Source organism: Oryza sativa, chromosome 11, assembly GCF_034140825.1.
Source record: "Oryza sativa Japonica Group chromosome 11, ASM3414082v1".
In the NCBI taxonomy this organism is placed as follows: Eukaryota; Viridiplantae; Streptophyta; class Magnoliopsida; order Poales; family Poaceae; genus Oryza; species Oryza sativa.
In genome coordinates this window covers 17,340,728-17,356,946 of record NC_089045.1, presented here as the reverse complement: position 1 = coordinate 17,356,946, position 16,219 = coordinate 17,340,728, and the positions used below count along the sequence as shown (strand labels likewise).

At 45.0% G+C, this 16,219-nt stretch overlaps 2 protein-coding genes across 2 annotated transcripts; both read left to right on the top strand.

The window, feature by feature from the left end:
* The first annotated feature begins 1,768 nt into the window (after positions 1-1,768).
* LOC4350462 (anthocyanidin-3-O-glucoside rhamnosyltransferase) lies at positions 1,769-3,537 on the top strand. Its single transcript, XM_015761097.3, has one exon. The coding sequence runs from the start codon at positions 1,853-1,855 to the stop codon at positions 3,290-3,292; it is 1,440 nt and encodes a 479-aa protein (XP_015616583.1). The 5' UTR covers positions 1,769-1,852; the 3' UTR covers positions 3,293-3,537.
* A 4,668-nt stretch (positions 3,538-8,205) lies between these two features.
* On the top strand, positions 8,206-8,667 carry LOC136354177 (uncharacterized). The gene has a single exon (XM_066305854.1). It carries the CDS (start codon positions 8,206-8,208, stop codon positions 8,665-8,667), a length of 462 nt encoding a protein of 153 aa, XP_066161951.1.
* Positions 8,668-16,219: the final 7,552 nt, after the last annotated feature.

Below are 16,219 nucleotides of genomic sequence, written 5' to 3'. Positions count from 1 at the left end.
GGCTAAAATAAGTTTTTTCAATTTCTAGCTAAATTTAGTTTTCAGTTGTTTTTCTATTTACAGTATTTGTTTTACTATTTGATCCAATAAAAATTATTGAAACTTATATTTTTCCTTCGCATTGAATTATTTATAGCTATATGAATAAAAGGGGACTTTAGCATTATATTAATAATTCCGGTCAAAATTATTTGTAGTGTCATGTTGTTATTTCTATGATTATATTTCCTTTATTATTTATGCTCAGTTGTAATATATGGTTTAGGATTTTTATTTATGTTGATGAATGTTATTTAGGACATGTTGCAACGGGAGGCATTACGCTAGTCTCTTCTACTACTTAAAAAATAAAAAGTGTTTCCGTCGTCCGTCAAAATAAAAAAACAGCGAAAAAAATATCCGATTCCCAAAGTGGCGAAAAAGCCAAAAAAAAAACACGCTATAGATCCAATTCCTCCTAAAACGGCAAAATATAAAAAAAAAATCATATTCCTATAAAAGGGGAACAGAAGTGGTGAAAAAGGAAAAGAAAAACATAGGTCTGATTTTCCATAAATTGGAGAAAGCAATAAAAAAATCCGATTCCTATAAAAGGAGAAAAGAAAAAAATCGTAAAAAATAAAAAAAATAGAAAAGGTCGGACTCCCTAAGAAAGTGGCAAAAAAAAAGGTGAGAAAAAAAAAGTAAAAAGGGCGGAAAAAAGGCGCGGCAAAAAAAAATCCGATTTCTATTCGTTTTAATAGTCATTATCATCTCTTCTCTATCTCTAATCTAATATAATCTAACTATTTAAAAAGGAAGTCAGAAAAAATGTGCGAGAAAATAAAAACGCGTGAGAAAAAGTTAGAAAAAAGAGCAAAAGAAAACACGATAGAAAAAATTTTCCGTTGTCCATAAAAAAAGCGCGGGAAAAAAATATTTCCATTGCCTGTAAAAAAAAGCAAAAAAAACATGCGAGGAAAAAACTGATAGAAAAAAGGGAAAAAACGCGCCATTTCTAAAAAATGGTTTGAAAATACCGCACAAGAAAAAAAAACATCGGTCATAAAAAAAACAAGTTGCTCTTGAAAAAACTGTAAAGAAAATGCTAAATTGATGGACGCTTGGGGTCGGATATGATCCATCATTTTTTTTTCATCTCCTACCTACCTAGCTTTTGTTTCTTTATCTATTCTCCTGTATTGAAAACCCTACATATTCTGTAGGCAATTATTAGACTATTTTTTAAGTATAGCTACTATTTTGGATAACATATTATATGAAAATAATATTAAAAAATAAACATATTTTAATTGTTATTTAGAGAAAAGTACAAAATAACTCTATTTTGTCTAGAATTGACCATGCGAGGCACTGTAGGATTTGATTGATCTTATTATTGGTTGCAAGAATGACATTGGAAGAGTATTTTAAATTATATGCATGGTGTCATATAAATAATCCAATTATTTTAGGTAAAGCAAAGCATCGGTAAAGTTGTCATCATCAAGGTTGGGCCATTACATTGAAGATGTTCTAATTTTCTGATTGTTTTAGCTATAAACAATCTATATAAATATTATCATTGATATGGTTATGCATGAAAAACGTATATTGTAATTAGAATTGTTTCACCCGTTGCAAATGTACGGGCATTTTTGCTAGTAAGTAAAAAAAAAAGAACAGCAAAAATGTCCGAGCGGTTAGGTAGGAGCAGCGAGCACGAGTCAGTCCTGTGTCCGAACAGAAGCCGCAGTACTGTGTCCGAACAGCTCCATCTCCCTTTTAAAGTCGCGAGAACCAATGCCAAAGTCCTCGCCAACCGTCTCCGTTCACTGCCCTCGATTGCAATCCACGTTCGTCGTGAGTGACGATGGGAAGCGCCGGTGCGGCGCCGGTGGCGACGGCGGCCGGCGGCGGCGGTGGAGACGGAGACCTGCACGTGGTGATGTTCCCGTTCCTGGCGTTCGGCCACATCAGCCCGTTCGCGCAGCTGGCGCGGAAGATGGCCGGCGTCGGCGCCGGGGTGCGCGTCACGTTCCTGTCGGCGGCGGCCAACGTGCCCCGCGTCGAGGCCATGCTGGGCGGCACCGGCGGCACGTCCACCGTGGCGGCGCTCGAGCTGCCGCGCGTGCCGGGGCTCCCCGAGGGCGCGGAGAGCACGGCGGAGGTGTCGGCGGACGGTGCCGAGCTGCTCAAGCTCGCCGTCGACGGCACGCGGCCGCAGGTGGAGGCGCTGCTGGCGAGGCTCCACCCGGACGTCGTGCTGTTCGACTTCGCCACGCCGTGGGTCGTCGACGTCGCCAGGCCGCTCGGCGTCAAGGCAGCGCTCTTCTCCGTGTTCGCCGCGGTCTCCGGCGCGTACGTCATGGCCCCCGCGCGCCGCCGCCTCCCCGGGCCGGGGCGCCCGACCGTCGACGACCTCGCGTCGGCGCCGGAGGGGTTCCCGCCGTCGTCGCCGCTCGCCACCGTGCCGGCCTACCAGGCCGCCGACTTCAGCTACGTGTTCGAGAGCTTCCACGGCATGCCGTGCGTGTACGACCGCGTCGCCGCATGCCACAACGCCTGCGACGCCCTGGTCATCAAGACCTGCGCCGAGATGGAAGGCCCCTACATCGACTACATCGCGGCGGAGCACGGCAAGCCGGTGCTCGTGACGGGGCCCATCGTGCCGGAGCCGCCGCGAGGCGAGCTGGAGGAGCGGTGGGCGACGTGGCTCTCCTCCTTCCCGGACAACTCCGTCGTGTTCGCCTCCTTCGGCAGCGAGACCTTCCTGCTGCACGCCGCCGCGACGGAGCTCCTCCTCGGACTAGAGGCCACCGCCCTGCCGTTCCTCGCAGTGCTCAACTTCCCCAAGGGCACGGACGCCGAGGCGGAGCTGAGGAAGCTCACGCCGCCGGGGTTGGAGGAGAGGGTGAAGGGGAGAGGGATCCTGCACACCGGGTGGGTGCAGCAGCAGCACATCCTGCGCCACCGCAGCGTGGGCTGCTTCGTCAACCACTCCGGGCTCAGCTCCGTCGTGGAGGGGCTCGTCGCCGGCTGCCGCCTCGTGCTGCTGCCGATGAAGGGCGACCAGTACCTCAACGCCGCGCTGTTCGCGCGCGAGCTCCGCGTGGGCACCGAGGTCGCGCGCCGCGCCCGCGACGGGTGGTTCGGGCGTGAGGACGTGCGCGACGCGCTGGCGGCGGCGTTCGCCGGAGGAGAAGACGGCGGCGGCGAGGAGAAGAAATGGCGGGAGTTCTTGATGGACGACGCCGTGCAGAGGAGGTTCGTGCGGGAGTTCGTGGCGGAGCTGAGAAGGCTCAAGGGCTGAAAACGGAACGTCACGCGTCGTTAATCAGATCGACAGCTGTCACAACTCTGAAGAAAATCGGACTCTGTTCTGAAGACTGTGAAGAGAAGGAATCAACGGCTGTGATTGCTTGATACTGCATCGCGGTTCTCGCTCTAGGGAGTACTACATCCGTCATAAAATAAAATAAGTGCAGTTTTGCACTGGTTATATCCAACGTCTGACTTAACGTCTTATTTATAAAAATTATTTTTATGATTAGTACATATCACTGTGTAATACTGTGCTACATCATACTTTTGTCATTTTCTCAAACTGTCCGCCGCATATCGCATATATAGATGGCCACAGGACCCGTCCGGCACGGCACAGCCCGGCCCAAGCACGCGCTAGGTACGGCCCACCAGTGATCGGGCCGGCACGGTACGGTCGGCACTTCGTGCCGGGCAGTGCCGGCCCAGGCATGGCCCATTCGCATATAAGTGCTTCTCGCAGCTGCAACCTGGAACTTGTATCGATGATGATTTGAAACCTAAAACCTACTCTCTCCGGGTTGATAATACTTATTATTTTACATAGGAGTTAGGTCAAACTTTAGTATCTTTGATTATAAATCATTTTTATAATATTTATCTTTCAAATACAGTGACTACATATATAAATTAGTTTTAAAAAAATACTTTAATAAAATCACATATTTGTTAAAAATTTTACACATATTAAAATAAAAAATAATGGTTAATTTTTTTTAAGACCATGCTCATGTCCAAAACGATAATTATTATCAACCCGGAGTGAGTACTACTTTATTCTTTGTCTTGCGGTGATTAATTTCCTACCTGCATAGTTTTCCTTCTATTTAATTACGCCCGCCTTTCACAGTGCGAGTACATGTCGACTAGCCCTAGCGCGCCAATTTGGATTTACGCTGATGTGTTGACTCCGCGCGAGCTCCTGCTGAGCCGCAACGCATTCTTCGACCGCCTCGACGGCACGTGGCGTGAAAACTCGAACCACGCCTGTGCTGTTGTAACATCCTAAAAATAATTATTTTCTAATTCAGCACCTTAATAACCTTCTAAACCTAGGAGAATAATTAGAGTAACCTCCTCAAACTAACCAACATTTAATTTCTATTGTGTTTTTTATTTAAAAATATATTTGGCTAAATTGATGAATTTTGTGATTGAATTTTATTTTCGAATTTCAAAACTTTTTTAGACTAAAATTCCTTTATTTAATTTAATTGAAAAACTTTTTACTTGTATGAATTATGGTCTAAGAAATCCTCTGATATTGCCCTTGAACTTCAACCACCGTAATTCTGATTTCATTCGAATTAATCCTTAACCAAAACCTTGGATCTAGAGTTATCTCTAATTCTCCTCTATCCAATTTTTTTATATAAATATTCCAATAGTCAATTCCTATCTAGTCTGTAATTTAATTTCTATAGCTTGACTCCAACCTTGGCAGAAGAATAATATTTTTAGAATAATTGCAAGAAAATATATTTTATCCTCCCATCCCAAATCCAAAACCTCATTTAGCCCATAATTAATTCTCTAAATATTCCACTCCCTCCATTTTCCTTCCACATACTCAAAAGTATATCCAAAATTAAGAGCCACATCGTTTTCGGGCCTTGAGCGTTACAAATGGTATCAGAGCCGACCAATACAACTATACATATATATGAACATGTATGCGGGCATACGTTGCATACGAGATGATACCGAAGTGTCATGGTTGGCATCGTGTCACGGACAGAAATTCGCTTACTCGAATTTCAAGCAGAATGTGTATTAAATCTCTATCTAGATCCACGTTTTACAAAAATAACAAAATAAATCTCACAAATGCAACGGAAAAAATGAATAAACAAGACTTAATCTTCACGACCAAAAGCATAGCTTCCACCATAAACCACATGCAATCTTCGACGTCCAGAACAAGATAAAAAAATTTGGTTTATTTTGCTGTTTCAGTAGCCTTATTGCTTGTATTTCTTGTATGCTTTGTTGTCGTTTAGATTCCGTCAGTTCCGGAGATCCAATTTATTTCCAAGTGGTTGCCGAGATTCAGTCAGCTCAAGAGCAAGGCAAGTCATACATACATCATTGATCATGTTGAGTCTATTTTACAAAATCCCCTACTTTCTATTAAATTGCATTGTTTTAGAATGTCATGTGGGATGGATGCCTATCGTACTCAGCATGTTGAATATCTTATGCCATTGATAACTTGAGTTATAATTGACTAGGTGATTGGTTTAGGAATGCTTAGCCATACTTAGATCAATTAGCTCACAATGGGATTCATTATAATTTAGTCCTTAATTGTATGATGATGTACCACCATGGTTACGGTTTAATTAAACTAAAATATGCTTTAATGGTGGGTTGTGGGTACATGCATGATTTTGGAAGTCGTACCCATGACAATTAAGGACCGGTTCTCGGGAATCCATGGAAGATATACTCGTTCTTATCACATGCCAGCATGGGCTCCAGGCTTAATCTAGAGTATAACTTAACCTAGCTAACATACCATGGCAAGGGTAGAGGCGATTGTGCGGTTCAGACCTAGATAATTGTCTCTGTTGTTTCCGGATTTACCTAGGCACGAGAGGGGATTGCCCGACTTGGCATAAGGAGGGGGTGAAACCTGAGATGGGTATGTTTGGTTAGGGAGAGTTATATGATGGGTTTTGTCACGATTTCCCCCTTTGCAGTATCGTGGCGGTACTTCAGGGCATGTGATGAGGACATCACTCCTTCAGATACATACAACAATCCTCCACCGGTCATTCAAGGACCAATAACAAGAGCTCGTGCGCGACAATTGAATTTAGAGGTGAGCTCGTTCCTATATTCTTCTTTATATGATTTTGAGAATAGATTGCTACCTAATGAATATATTGTGATTAGGAATAAAGGAGAGGACAAGGACTTAGAGAGGGACTTAGAGGCATGGAGGATCATCAAGGACGTCCAAGTCAATATGGAGGCCCAAACCAGGTCGACTTCGAGTACGATTCAGAGTCCAGGACCAGTCTGCACTAAAACAGGCGCCCAAGTCGCATATGTGCACGGATTGGGGCGTTCCTTATATGGATGGAAAACTTAGAACATAACCTTTCCAATGGTTCTGGTCCCACGTTCAAATTCTTTCCAAGTCAACGGGAATCGACCGAACAATTTAACGTCCATAATCTATTCCGGTGCTGCGTCATCGTATTTGGGCGTTTAGGCCGTGTATCGTGTTGGAACCCATTAGGGTTGCGTCAAGGGTTGTTTACACGACCCTAAATTCTATATATCAATACCCGTCGTCATATTTAGGGTTTGGGTTTTGCTTAGATTATTCTGTCAAGAACAGTTTCGCCGCTAGATCGGTTTGTAAGACCCCAACTCGTGAGCTTTATCATTTATTTGCAATTTTGGTTGTATTCTTCTTTGTTCTTGTTTGTGTTCTTCGATTCGCAAACAGGGATTTGCCTTCTCGGCGAGGTCATCCGTGTTTCAACACGGGTGATAACCAGAGGAGACGTGGTGCTGCGATTGCGGGGCTCAAGAGCGTGTTTGTTTAGAAGCCGGATCGAACTGTGTCGTGACTCCGTCCAAATCGACTACCTATTAGAACCTTTCGGAAGATCGGGAACCCTAGTCAACATCAGCATGGTAACATGTGTGGAATCATGTCTTGTGGGTAAAGTTGTACACCTCTGATCAGAGGTAAAACTATTCGAATAGCCGTGCTTGCGGTTATTGGGTGGTCAACCAGTTCACCGTGATTAGTCCCACTATAATAATATGACTTATAGAACTGGTGTAGTTCAGGTGGTTTGGTTGGACCTGTTGCAACGTGGATTTAGCGTTGGACAATGATGATTTAATACTACTTAATTATACACTGTTTTTACTCATTCAAAATAATGATTTATAAATGTTGCTTTTATTGCAAATATCCAATGAGCCACTCCTTTGAGAATACCTTGCATCATACCTTCCCGTTGGTATGACTTGTTGAGTACAGTGGTTGGTACTCAGTCTTGTTTTATCCCCCCCACCCCCACCCACCCAGAGGCAGAAATTGGTTCAGATGATGAGTTCTCTGAGGATTGAGCTTGTTCCGGACGTCAAGGATTGCCTGTAGTTTATGGAGGAAGCTATACTTTTGGTCGTGAAGATTAAGTCTTGTTTATTTGCTTTTTCCGTTGCATTTTTTAGATTTATTTTATTACTTTTGTAAGACGTGGCTGGCCCTGGACAGATATTTAATACACATTCTGCTTAAAATTCAGGTTAGCAATTTCTGGGCGTGACACATCGTCTGCAACCGAAGGAGGAAGACACGCGACGCGGAAGGTGTAGCGCGCACAGGAGCAGGCGACGCGAGCACGGGCGCCTAACAGCGGCCGTGTCGGACAGCTACACTCCTAGCCAATGATAAGTTTAATTGAGATTGGATTGTTATCTCCACATTTTCCTCATTATTTGTTAGGCATTAAGTTAGATTTGTAAGCCTATTTACAGGGCATTTGGGATTGAAATCAGCTTGCAAGATTCCACTTTGTTTCCCATCTCTTTCTCTGTTTTCTCATCTCTTCTTCTGTGCCACTACCACGGGTCGCCGATCTTCTAATTAAGTTGCCGAAACCTCAGCCACCGATTACTCACTCCTACCCCATTAGATCATACACCGGAGCTCGTAACAACCAAGCTCCAAGACCATGGTGTCAGAAGATCTCTCCATCCACAAACAACCCATTCTCAAACCCACCGACTCGCCCACCAAGCTCCAAGACCAAATGTCAGAAGGTTCCAGGGATGTGATCATTGTTGGCTTCCAAGCACGATCTAGCTGATCTCAGTCGGACCGTTGCGGTGGCCACATCACGCATCACATCCCTGGAACAACTCCAGGGCACGATGTCATCATCGTCGCCACAGATCGCACCTTGTTTGGGCGGCAGTGGCATCCTGGGTACGCCTGCCGTGACGGGCCAATCGCCGCCATTGGTGACAGGACCACAGGATACGGGCAGCGCTACCAGCGTTCCTCGTTTCTACAAATTGGAGTTCCCCAAGTATGATGACAAGGACGATCCGCTCAACAGGTTCAACCACTGTGAGCAATTCTTCTGTGGCCAGAAGACGCATGACAGTGATCGTGTTGGGTTGGCAACGTACCACCTCGCCGACAACGCACAGGAATGGTACTTTCACTATGAAATTCACAAGGGGCCTCCGACGTGGGATGAGTTCAAAGACCTCTGCCATGGCCAATTCGGTCCACCGATCCACTGCAACTCGCTCGGTGAACTGAAGCGGCTGATGCAGACATCCACGGTGGCTGCCTACCAGACCATGTTCTTGACGCTCGCATGCTAAATGTCTGAAGCCCTCTCCGACCAGCAGTAAATCTAGCTATTCACGGCGGGTTTACATGATGAACTGGCGATCGATGTCGAGCTCGACCAGCCTGATGAGTCTACGCCACGGACGAGCCTCGCATGTCCCTGAACAAGCTCTCCGGCGTTGACGGCGCTAACACCCCTGGTTCGGCCAAACCCTGGCTAAGCCCCCTGACAGCACCTTTCATATGGGTCACTGCCTGGTGGGTCCTCATGTCGTTTTGGGGTGTTTGGACGAAGTTGAGGCGGTTCACCTCCTGGTGTGTGCTCTTTGATCCATGTACTCTTCTCCTCATTGGTTGGAATTATGTTCTCTTATTTGTGTTTTCTCTTAATTTGCACAAGTAATCACTTGCATACAAATACTCACCAATAATTATGGAATTGGTTAGTACGTAATAAATCCATACCGCTAGATTTGGTGGTAGACTTTGGTAAAATTTATGCAGGAATTGATGGTCAAATTTGGTAGTTGAGGACCGTCAACAGCGACGATGGTTACGATATATAGGAGTAACATATTTTGGTCGGGTCATTTCTCCCAGACCCCAATTCGTCGATGTCTTCCTCATCGGAAAATTCGTAGCAGCAGTGTCTTGATGTAGATTGGGACGATGACGATTCTGATTTGAAGTGGAGCATAATTCGGTCAGGTCATATCTCCTAGGTCTGAAGACGTCGAAGATTTTTTGTTCAGAAGATTCGCCTTTTGGACCCATCTCGTCGAAACCTTGAAGCACCAAATCCCCCTACAGTATTTGTAGAGTATGGGGATTGTAAGTGACAGGGTATACGCGAGATCGAGGTAAAAGAGACGGGAGATAGTGACTTTTATATAGGTTCAGATCCCTTAACTGATGAGTAATTTCCCTACTCCTATTGGCTGAAGTTGGTGTTGCCGTTTATATATCAATATCACATAAGTATAACATTGGGGATGCCTTAATCTAGTCCCGATCAGCCTAGCGGCATAGAACTCTCACATGTGGTCGGCGGCTAGTGTATTCTGCCTTCTCGAATATCATTCGGCGAGATTGAAATTGTATTGTATTGGCTTGTCTAGATCCGTATTTGCTTTTGTTCGCCTCCCATGTGTGTCCCCTCTCCTACTAGGAGGTCTTGTATTAGGAAAACAAGTATGGATACGATAAGAGTAGTCCTTGTCGTGCTTAAGTAGGACTTTTTTTCTCTTTCTTTATTCGGAACACCTTTCGTATATGATGCATGATTGCATATAAAATTTGGTATATGGTGGGTCCTGTCGAGCCTAACAAAAAATATTAGTGATGTCTTATTTATAACACCGACACTTTTCAAGATCGATTGGCAATTTCATTGAAGCTTGATTCTTTATTCTTCTGCAAATGAGAATGAATTGCCTTGTGTATATTGAGTCTGCAAGACGTTAGCTTGAAGCAAAGATATATAGCGGGAAACACGCATTTGGATGAGTCTGCAAAATACATTTGCATGGGCAAGTTACTAATACTCTTACAAGGGACAAACCAGGGTTCTTTCTGAAATACTTCGGCCCTATCACATTTAGGATCCAATGCGTTACTTTTGCGTGATGTGTTCTCACCTGCACGTAATAATTAGCATGACCAAAGGTGTTCATACATTACTACGTATATGTACTAGAATATGTCATTTCACCTAAACTGATAGCTACATGCTAATTGTCTATCTAACATGCGCTAACGGCATTGGATAGCAAAAAAATGGAGTAAATATTTATGGATGGTTTAATTTCTGAAAGATCATTTCACCTAAAATTGACATATATAACTTCTCTAATCTCTATATGTCAATTTTATGGATGGTTTAATGTCATATTTAAACATATTGACATATAACTTCACCTAAACATTATGCAAGCAATAATGTGATAATGATGTGAAAATATTGTTTAGCTATTGCTTGCATGTTAATTTTAAAAATACATTAGAAATGATATGTCATATTGACATAATATTTAAAATACGATGATGTGACATACTTGTATATGATTTAAAATACTCTAGATAATAATATATTGCTTGTGGGTGATGATATGACATACTTACATGTTGAGTTTTAGGAGAGTAGTGAGCATCAACTTTATAGTAACTAGCAAAAATACCCGTGCGTTGCAACGGGCGAAAAACAATCCAATATCAATATACACTTTTTATGCATAACCATGTCAATGATAATGTCTGTATAGATCGTTACAGTTAAGACATATCATAAGAAAAATTAGAACATCTTTAATGTAATTGTGGATGCTTGCTTTACCCAAAAGAATTGGATTATTCATGTGGTAGCATATAGTCTAAAATACTCTTTCAATCTCAGTCTTGCAACCAGTAATAAGATCAATCAAATCTTACACTGCCTCGCATGGTCAAGTCTACACAAAATAAAGCCACCGTGTACTCTCCAAATAACAATTAAAAATATGTGTATTTTTTTAATATTATTTTTATATAATATGTTATCAGGAAAAGTAGCTATACTTAACAAAATAGTCTGATAATCGTGATGTGTAGGGCCTCCAATACAGAAGAATAGATGAGGAAACAAAAACCACTCCATCAATTTTAATTTTATCTCGTTGTAAAAAAAAAAGACAAGCAAGACTAAGATTCGGACGTCAGAACATTCAACCAACGACGCTTCGAAAAAACCAAATCGACATGATAGACGATGGATTACACAACGTTAGGAATCTTTTTTTTTTCTGGAATCGAACGTTTTTCTTTTCAAATCAGACATTTTATTGGCATTGCACGATGCCGAACCATTTTTTTTATAAAAAGTGGTTTTTCTCACGTTGAGTCAGACTGCTTTTTTTGAGCGGTTTTTTATTTCTCGCGTTGAGTCATATGGTTTTCTCTAACTTTTTTTTTAAAGAAACAGTCGGTTTTATTTTTCGCGCTAAGTCGGACGGTTTCTCAAACCGTTGCGGGTTTTTTCTCGCGTTGAGTCCGATTGTTTCTTTGATCCGGTATTTTTATAAACGGTTTTTTTTCCTTATGGTTTTTTCGAAGCGGCTTGTTTTTATAAACTAAGTTATTTTTTCTTCCGTTGTTTTCTCCAACCATTTTTAAGAAATGGCACGTTTTTTATGACAGAGCCTTGTTATTATTCTCTCACTCGCTACGTGTGCAGTTTATTTATCCAATTATTTTATTCCTAAAGGTGAGCCACAAGCTTAAGGTCAATCTTAATATTCAATGCCTCATGGTTAAGTCTCACAATGTATAAGGTTCATCATAAGGAACTCTATGGGTCTTTTAAGACCCACATTGTAGACAGGGGCAGAGCTAGAATGAAATTGGAAAGATTATGGGTACCGCATACCCATATGGCATGTATATCCGATTGGTTATAGTAGATAGCTTATATAGATAGAATATGTTTAGAAAAGGACTCGTGTATTATGTTAACTTGAATATAAGGAAGTATCCCGTAGTCCGTAAGGTATATGGGTTGTCCATTGTAATCTCTGCTCCTCCCCCTATATAAGGAGGGGTCCGGGGCTCCTAGGGACATGACTTTTCTCCCAGATTGTCAGATCAATAATACACTCAGTGGAATAAATCCTCAGACAGGAGTAGGGTATTACTTTTCATTGAGAAGGCCTGAACTTGTATAAACATTTATCTTCTAACCCATCCACTTTTCAAGCTTGATTGGCACCCCTTTTAGTATTGCCGAAATCTTGTTTCGACGGAAATGGAGAAGGGTGCCTCTTGCTTAATTTACTCTGCTTTAGATCAAGTTTAAGTTGATACGGGTGTCTAAGTTTATATTAGGGGTGCACACATGGTTAAAATTGGTGAGGTATAGCTAAAAAATTTTCTTGACTGGTTCCTGTGCAACCCGGCACCCACTCCTATACTCTACTGTGCACCCACTCCTATACTCTACCTCCGTCCCTGATTGTGGGTGTCTCAAGTAGCGAGCATCAACTTTATAGTAATATTGGATTTGCCAAGCAAACATTGACCCGGCCCATTAAATGTGTGCTAATTATTGATTTAGCCGTGCCCTTAATATAGGAGAATGCCCAGCATCGGTTGACCGGGGGAGGTGGGAAAATCGGTCCCTCCCCCTCCCCCACGTGCTCATCTGTTGGACCCACCCACTTGTCCCTCTCCTTTTTCCAAAAAGATGTTTCACCTAGTGTATTTACAATGTTTCACTATTTATATATCTAATGTTGCAGTGAATTAAAATATTTTTTACAACAAAAAAACCCACATATTTTGGAAACCCTCTATTAAGGGAATTTGGTTTATTTTTTGTTCCACCAAAAATGTTTCACTATGTTTAATTTGGTTTTTTTCCACCAAAAATGTGATCTGAAACATTTTTTCGCTATTTGCTGAAACATTATTTTTATATAAGGTGAAACAACACCCGATTTAAACGATTGAGACATTTTCAATCTACTTAGTGAAACAATTCCGATATACCTGGTGGAACATAATGCAATATTTAAAAATAATAATTCAATAATAAGCTATTTTTTTCATCGGAATATATTCATGTGTGATCTTGTTTTGAAGATTTAATTACAACGAATTTAATGGTGCAATCGGATTATAATTTATATAAATAATTTAAGAGAAAAATCAGTTTAAAATAATTTTGCATTTAAATCGACGCCCGATTTTAATCCCCTTCCATCGGGCGCGAAACCGGAGTCGCGTCCCGTAATATGGTAATGGGATACAAATACTTCTCACTGAAAAGCAATCCCCAACTAAGAATGGCCGGTGTGGATGCCACGGCCGCCGGCGGCGACGAGGCCGGCGAAACGTTGCACGTAGCGTTGTTCCCGTTCCTTGCGTTCGGCCACATCAACCCGTTCGTGCAGCTGGCCCGTAGCCTCCTTACCGTCCGTGGGGTGCGTGTCACGTTCCTGTGATCCTGTCGGCGCCTCGGCGGCGGCCAACGTGGCCCACGTCGAGGCCATGCTGCCCGCGGCCGTCGCCGTCGCGGCACTGCATCTTATATGAAGACAAGAGCACGACGTGGGGAACTCACCGAGGTGTGGCGCGACGATGGACGACGACGGAAGACGGAAGACGGCCGACGGCGAGGCAGAGGCGGCGACGTTGAGTAATTTCTCCGTAATTCCTTCCTCTTCAATTCCCCCTAATTTCCCCCTTGAGTAGCGCCCTCAATCGCCCGGAACGGCCGCGCCATCCCCGGCCACCTTCCATGGCAGCCGTCCGCCTTTCTTGGCGCCGTTCCGCCCTCTCCCGTGCCCGGCTAGCTCCCCTCCGCTATAAAATGGGATCCCCTTCCACCGTTCTCTCGTTTTAGCCTCCTCCCGCGTCTCCCCGTGGTCGCACCGCCTCTTCCCACCGCCCTCCTCTCTCTCCCGTGCCGCCGGCCACTTCCAGCCGCCTCCCCCTCCTCGCCCGTGCACCGGTAGGCCGTGTCGTCGCCATCCTCGGCATCGCAACCGCCTCCTCTCCCCCAGCCTGCCCTCCGTTTCGCACGGTGACCACCGGAGGCGCGTCCTCGTCGACGTCCAGTGGCGTCGCCGCCACTACACCGCCTCCGGCCGCCTCGGCTGCCGCGCCTGAGCCTCGGTCGGCCGTGCCGTCGCCTCCCTCAGCTCCGCGGCGTCGTCCTCATCCCCGGCCTTACCATCTCCTCGCCCGAATTTCGCCCGAACGCCGTCGTCCGCGCCGCCCCTCCCTCGTTCTCGTCGGCACCCACTCCGGCAGCCCCTTCCGCCTAGCCAGTGCGCCGGCCGACGTCGCCGTCTCCACCTTCGGCATTGCAGTGGCAAGGTTATCCTCGGCGTCGCCTCCCCCTCCTCCCCTACCGCGCCGGTCGTCCTCGCCAACGTCTCCTCCGGTCGGCCGTTCCTCTCCGTCGGCTCGTCGTCCCATGGCGCCGCCTCCGTCGTCGGCAATGCAGTGGCGCGTTCCACGCCGTTCTCGTCTCCGTGCAGCTGCTGCCGGCTGCCCTTGTCGTCCTCTCGTCGTTCCCGCTCGTCGTCGGCCCTCCCTTCGTCAAGCCGTGCTCGTTCGTCGCCCGCGTTTCGTCAAGAGTGCGTCGCAGCCCTGTCGCCGTCTTCGTCCTTGGCTCCGCGTCGTCAAGCGTTGCGCCGGCTGCGTCTCGCCTTCGTCCAAGGATCGCCGCCAAAGTGTTGTCCATTCGTCTCCATCGTTTCCGTCCGTCTCCGCCGAGCCATTCGTCGTCGTCGTTCCCACGCCTCGTCGCGTGGTGGTAAGGGTCCGTCCTCCCACTGCCCCGTCCTCGTCCTTTCGGTGTTGCCCCGTGCCCGTTGTGCGGTTGTCGACCCCGGTACCCATGTATCGGTGTCGGTAGTCGTTCGTATGTGCGTGTGGTGACCGTGTTAGTGTGCCCGCTCGGTAGCCGCGTGGTTTCCACGTGTGCAGCCCGCGTGGTGTCTAGTGGAGTACGTTTGTCGGCCACTCACCTCGGTTGACACACGGGGTCCGCTTCTGTTGACCCGTGGACCGTCTCTGTGTACCCGGTCTACCGTGGTCCCTTAGGTTGACATGTGGGGTCCGCATGTCAACAGCACAGCCTTCCTGTCTTTTCCAGGATAGCGCTTACACATGTTTTATAGTTGCAAAGCCTAATTATAATAATCCGCAAATCTCCATATAACAACATTAAACTTCGAATGACCATATCTTGGTCATACGAACCCCGAATCGACCCGTTCAAGTCTTTTAATGTTTGTTATAACCTAAAGAACCCTATGCTTTCTTTTTATATACTGTTATTGCTTCTTTATAGGCTTGTAGCTTTGCTTGTGTGCTTCGTGTAGCTTCTTTCGTTCCGGAGGTTCCCGAAGCGTGGCTCGTGGTCGTCGCCGAAGGTTCAGAAGGCCGTTCTCTCTGAGCAAGGCAAGTCGCATCATCCTTGAGCATATTGAATCCCAGTTTATAAAATTATTTTGATTTAAATTATTGCATTATCGCTTTATTTAAATTCCCGCGTTATCACTGTTTTTAGTAATACCTATTAATCCTTGTTATAGCCTTATCATTACTATTGTTTATTATCACCTCGCTTACCCTAGGAAAACAAAACCCCAACTAGTGGGTACTGTATTAATGGTTCCACTAGTATGAATTTAGGTAGATGCTTCGCTGATTAATTATGCCACACTAGATGGTTTTATAACTGATTAATTAGTTCTCATATCATTTGGACATTATGGAATGGTTGGCTTGTGATGGAATTGAACACACACCTCCCCCTCTATTCAAACTCCTAAATGGTTGTAGGCTGGGCTCGAGGTGCATGGTTTTGCTAGGAGCACCTCGGCCACCATAAGGACCGGTCTTCGGGCCTCTGTTGCAAAGCACTACCGTACTAACCATATGTCTAATGGGTAAGGCTTAACTCGGTGCTCAGTCTAGTCCTGAACAAAAGGACACGGATAGAGATGGATGAAGTCGTTGAGACGATGGATATCTCTGAGGCAAATGAAGGCTACGTGAGCTGCGGCTTGGTAATCGAGATGTCTAGACAAATGAATGCTA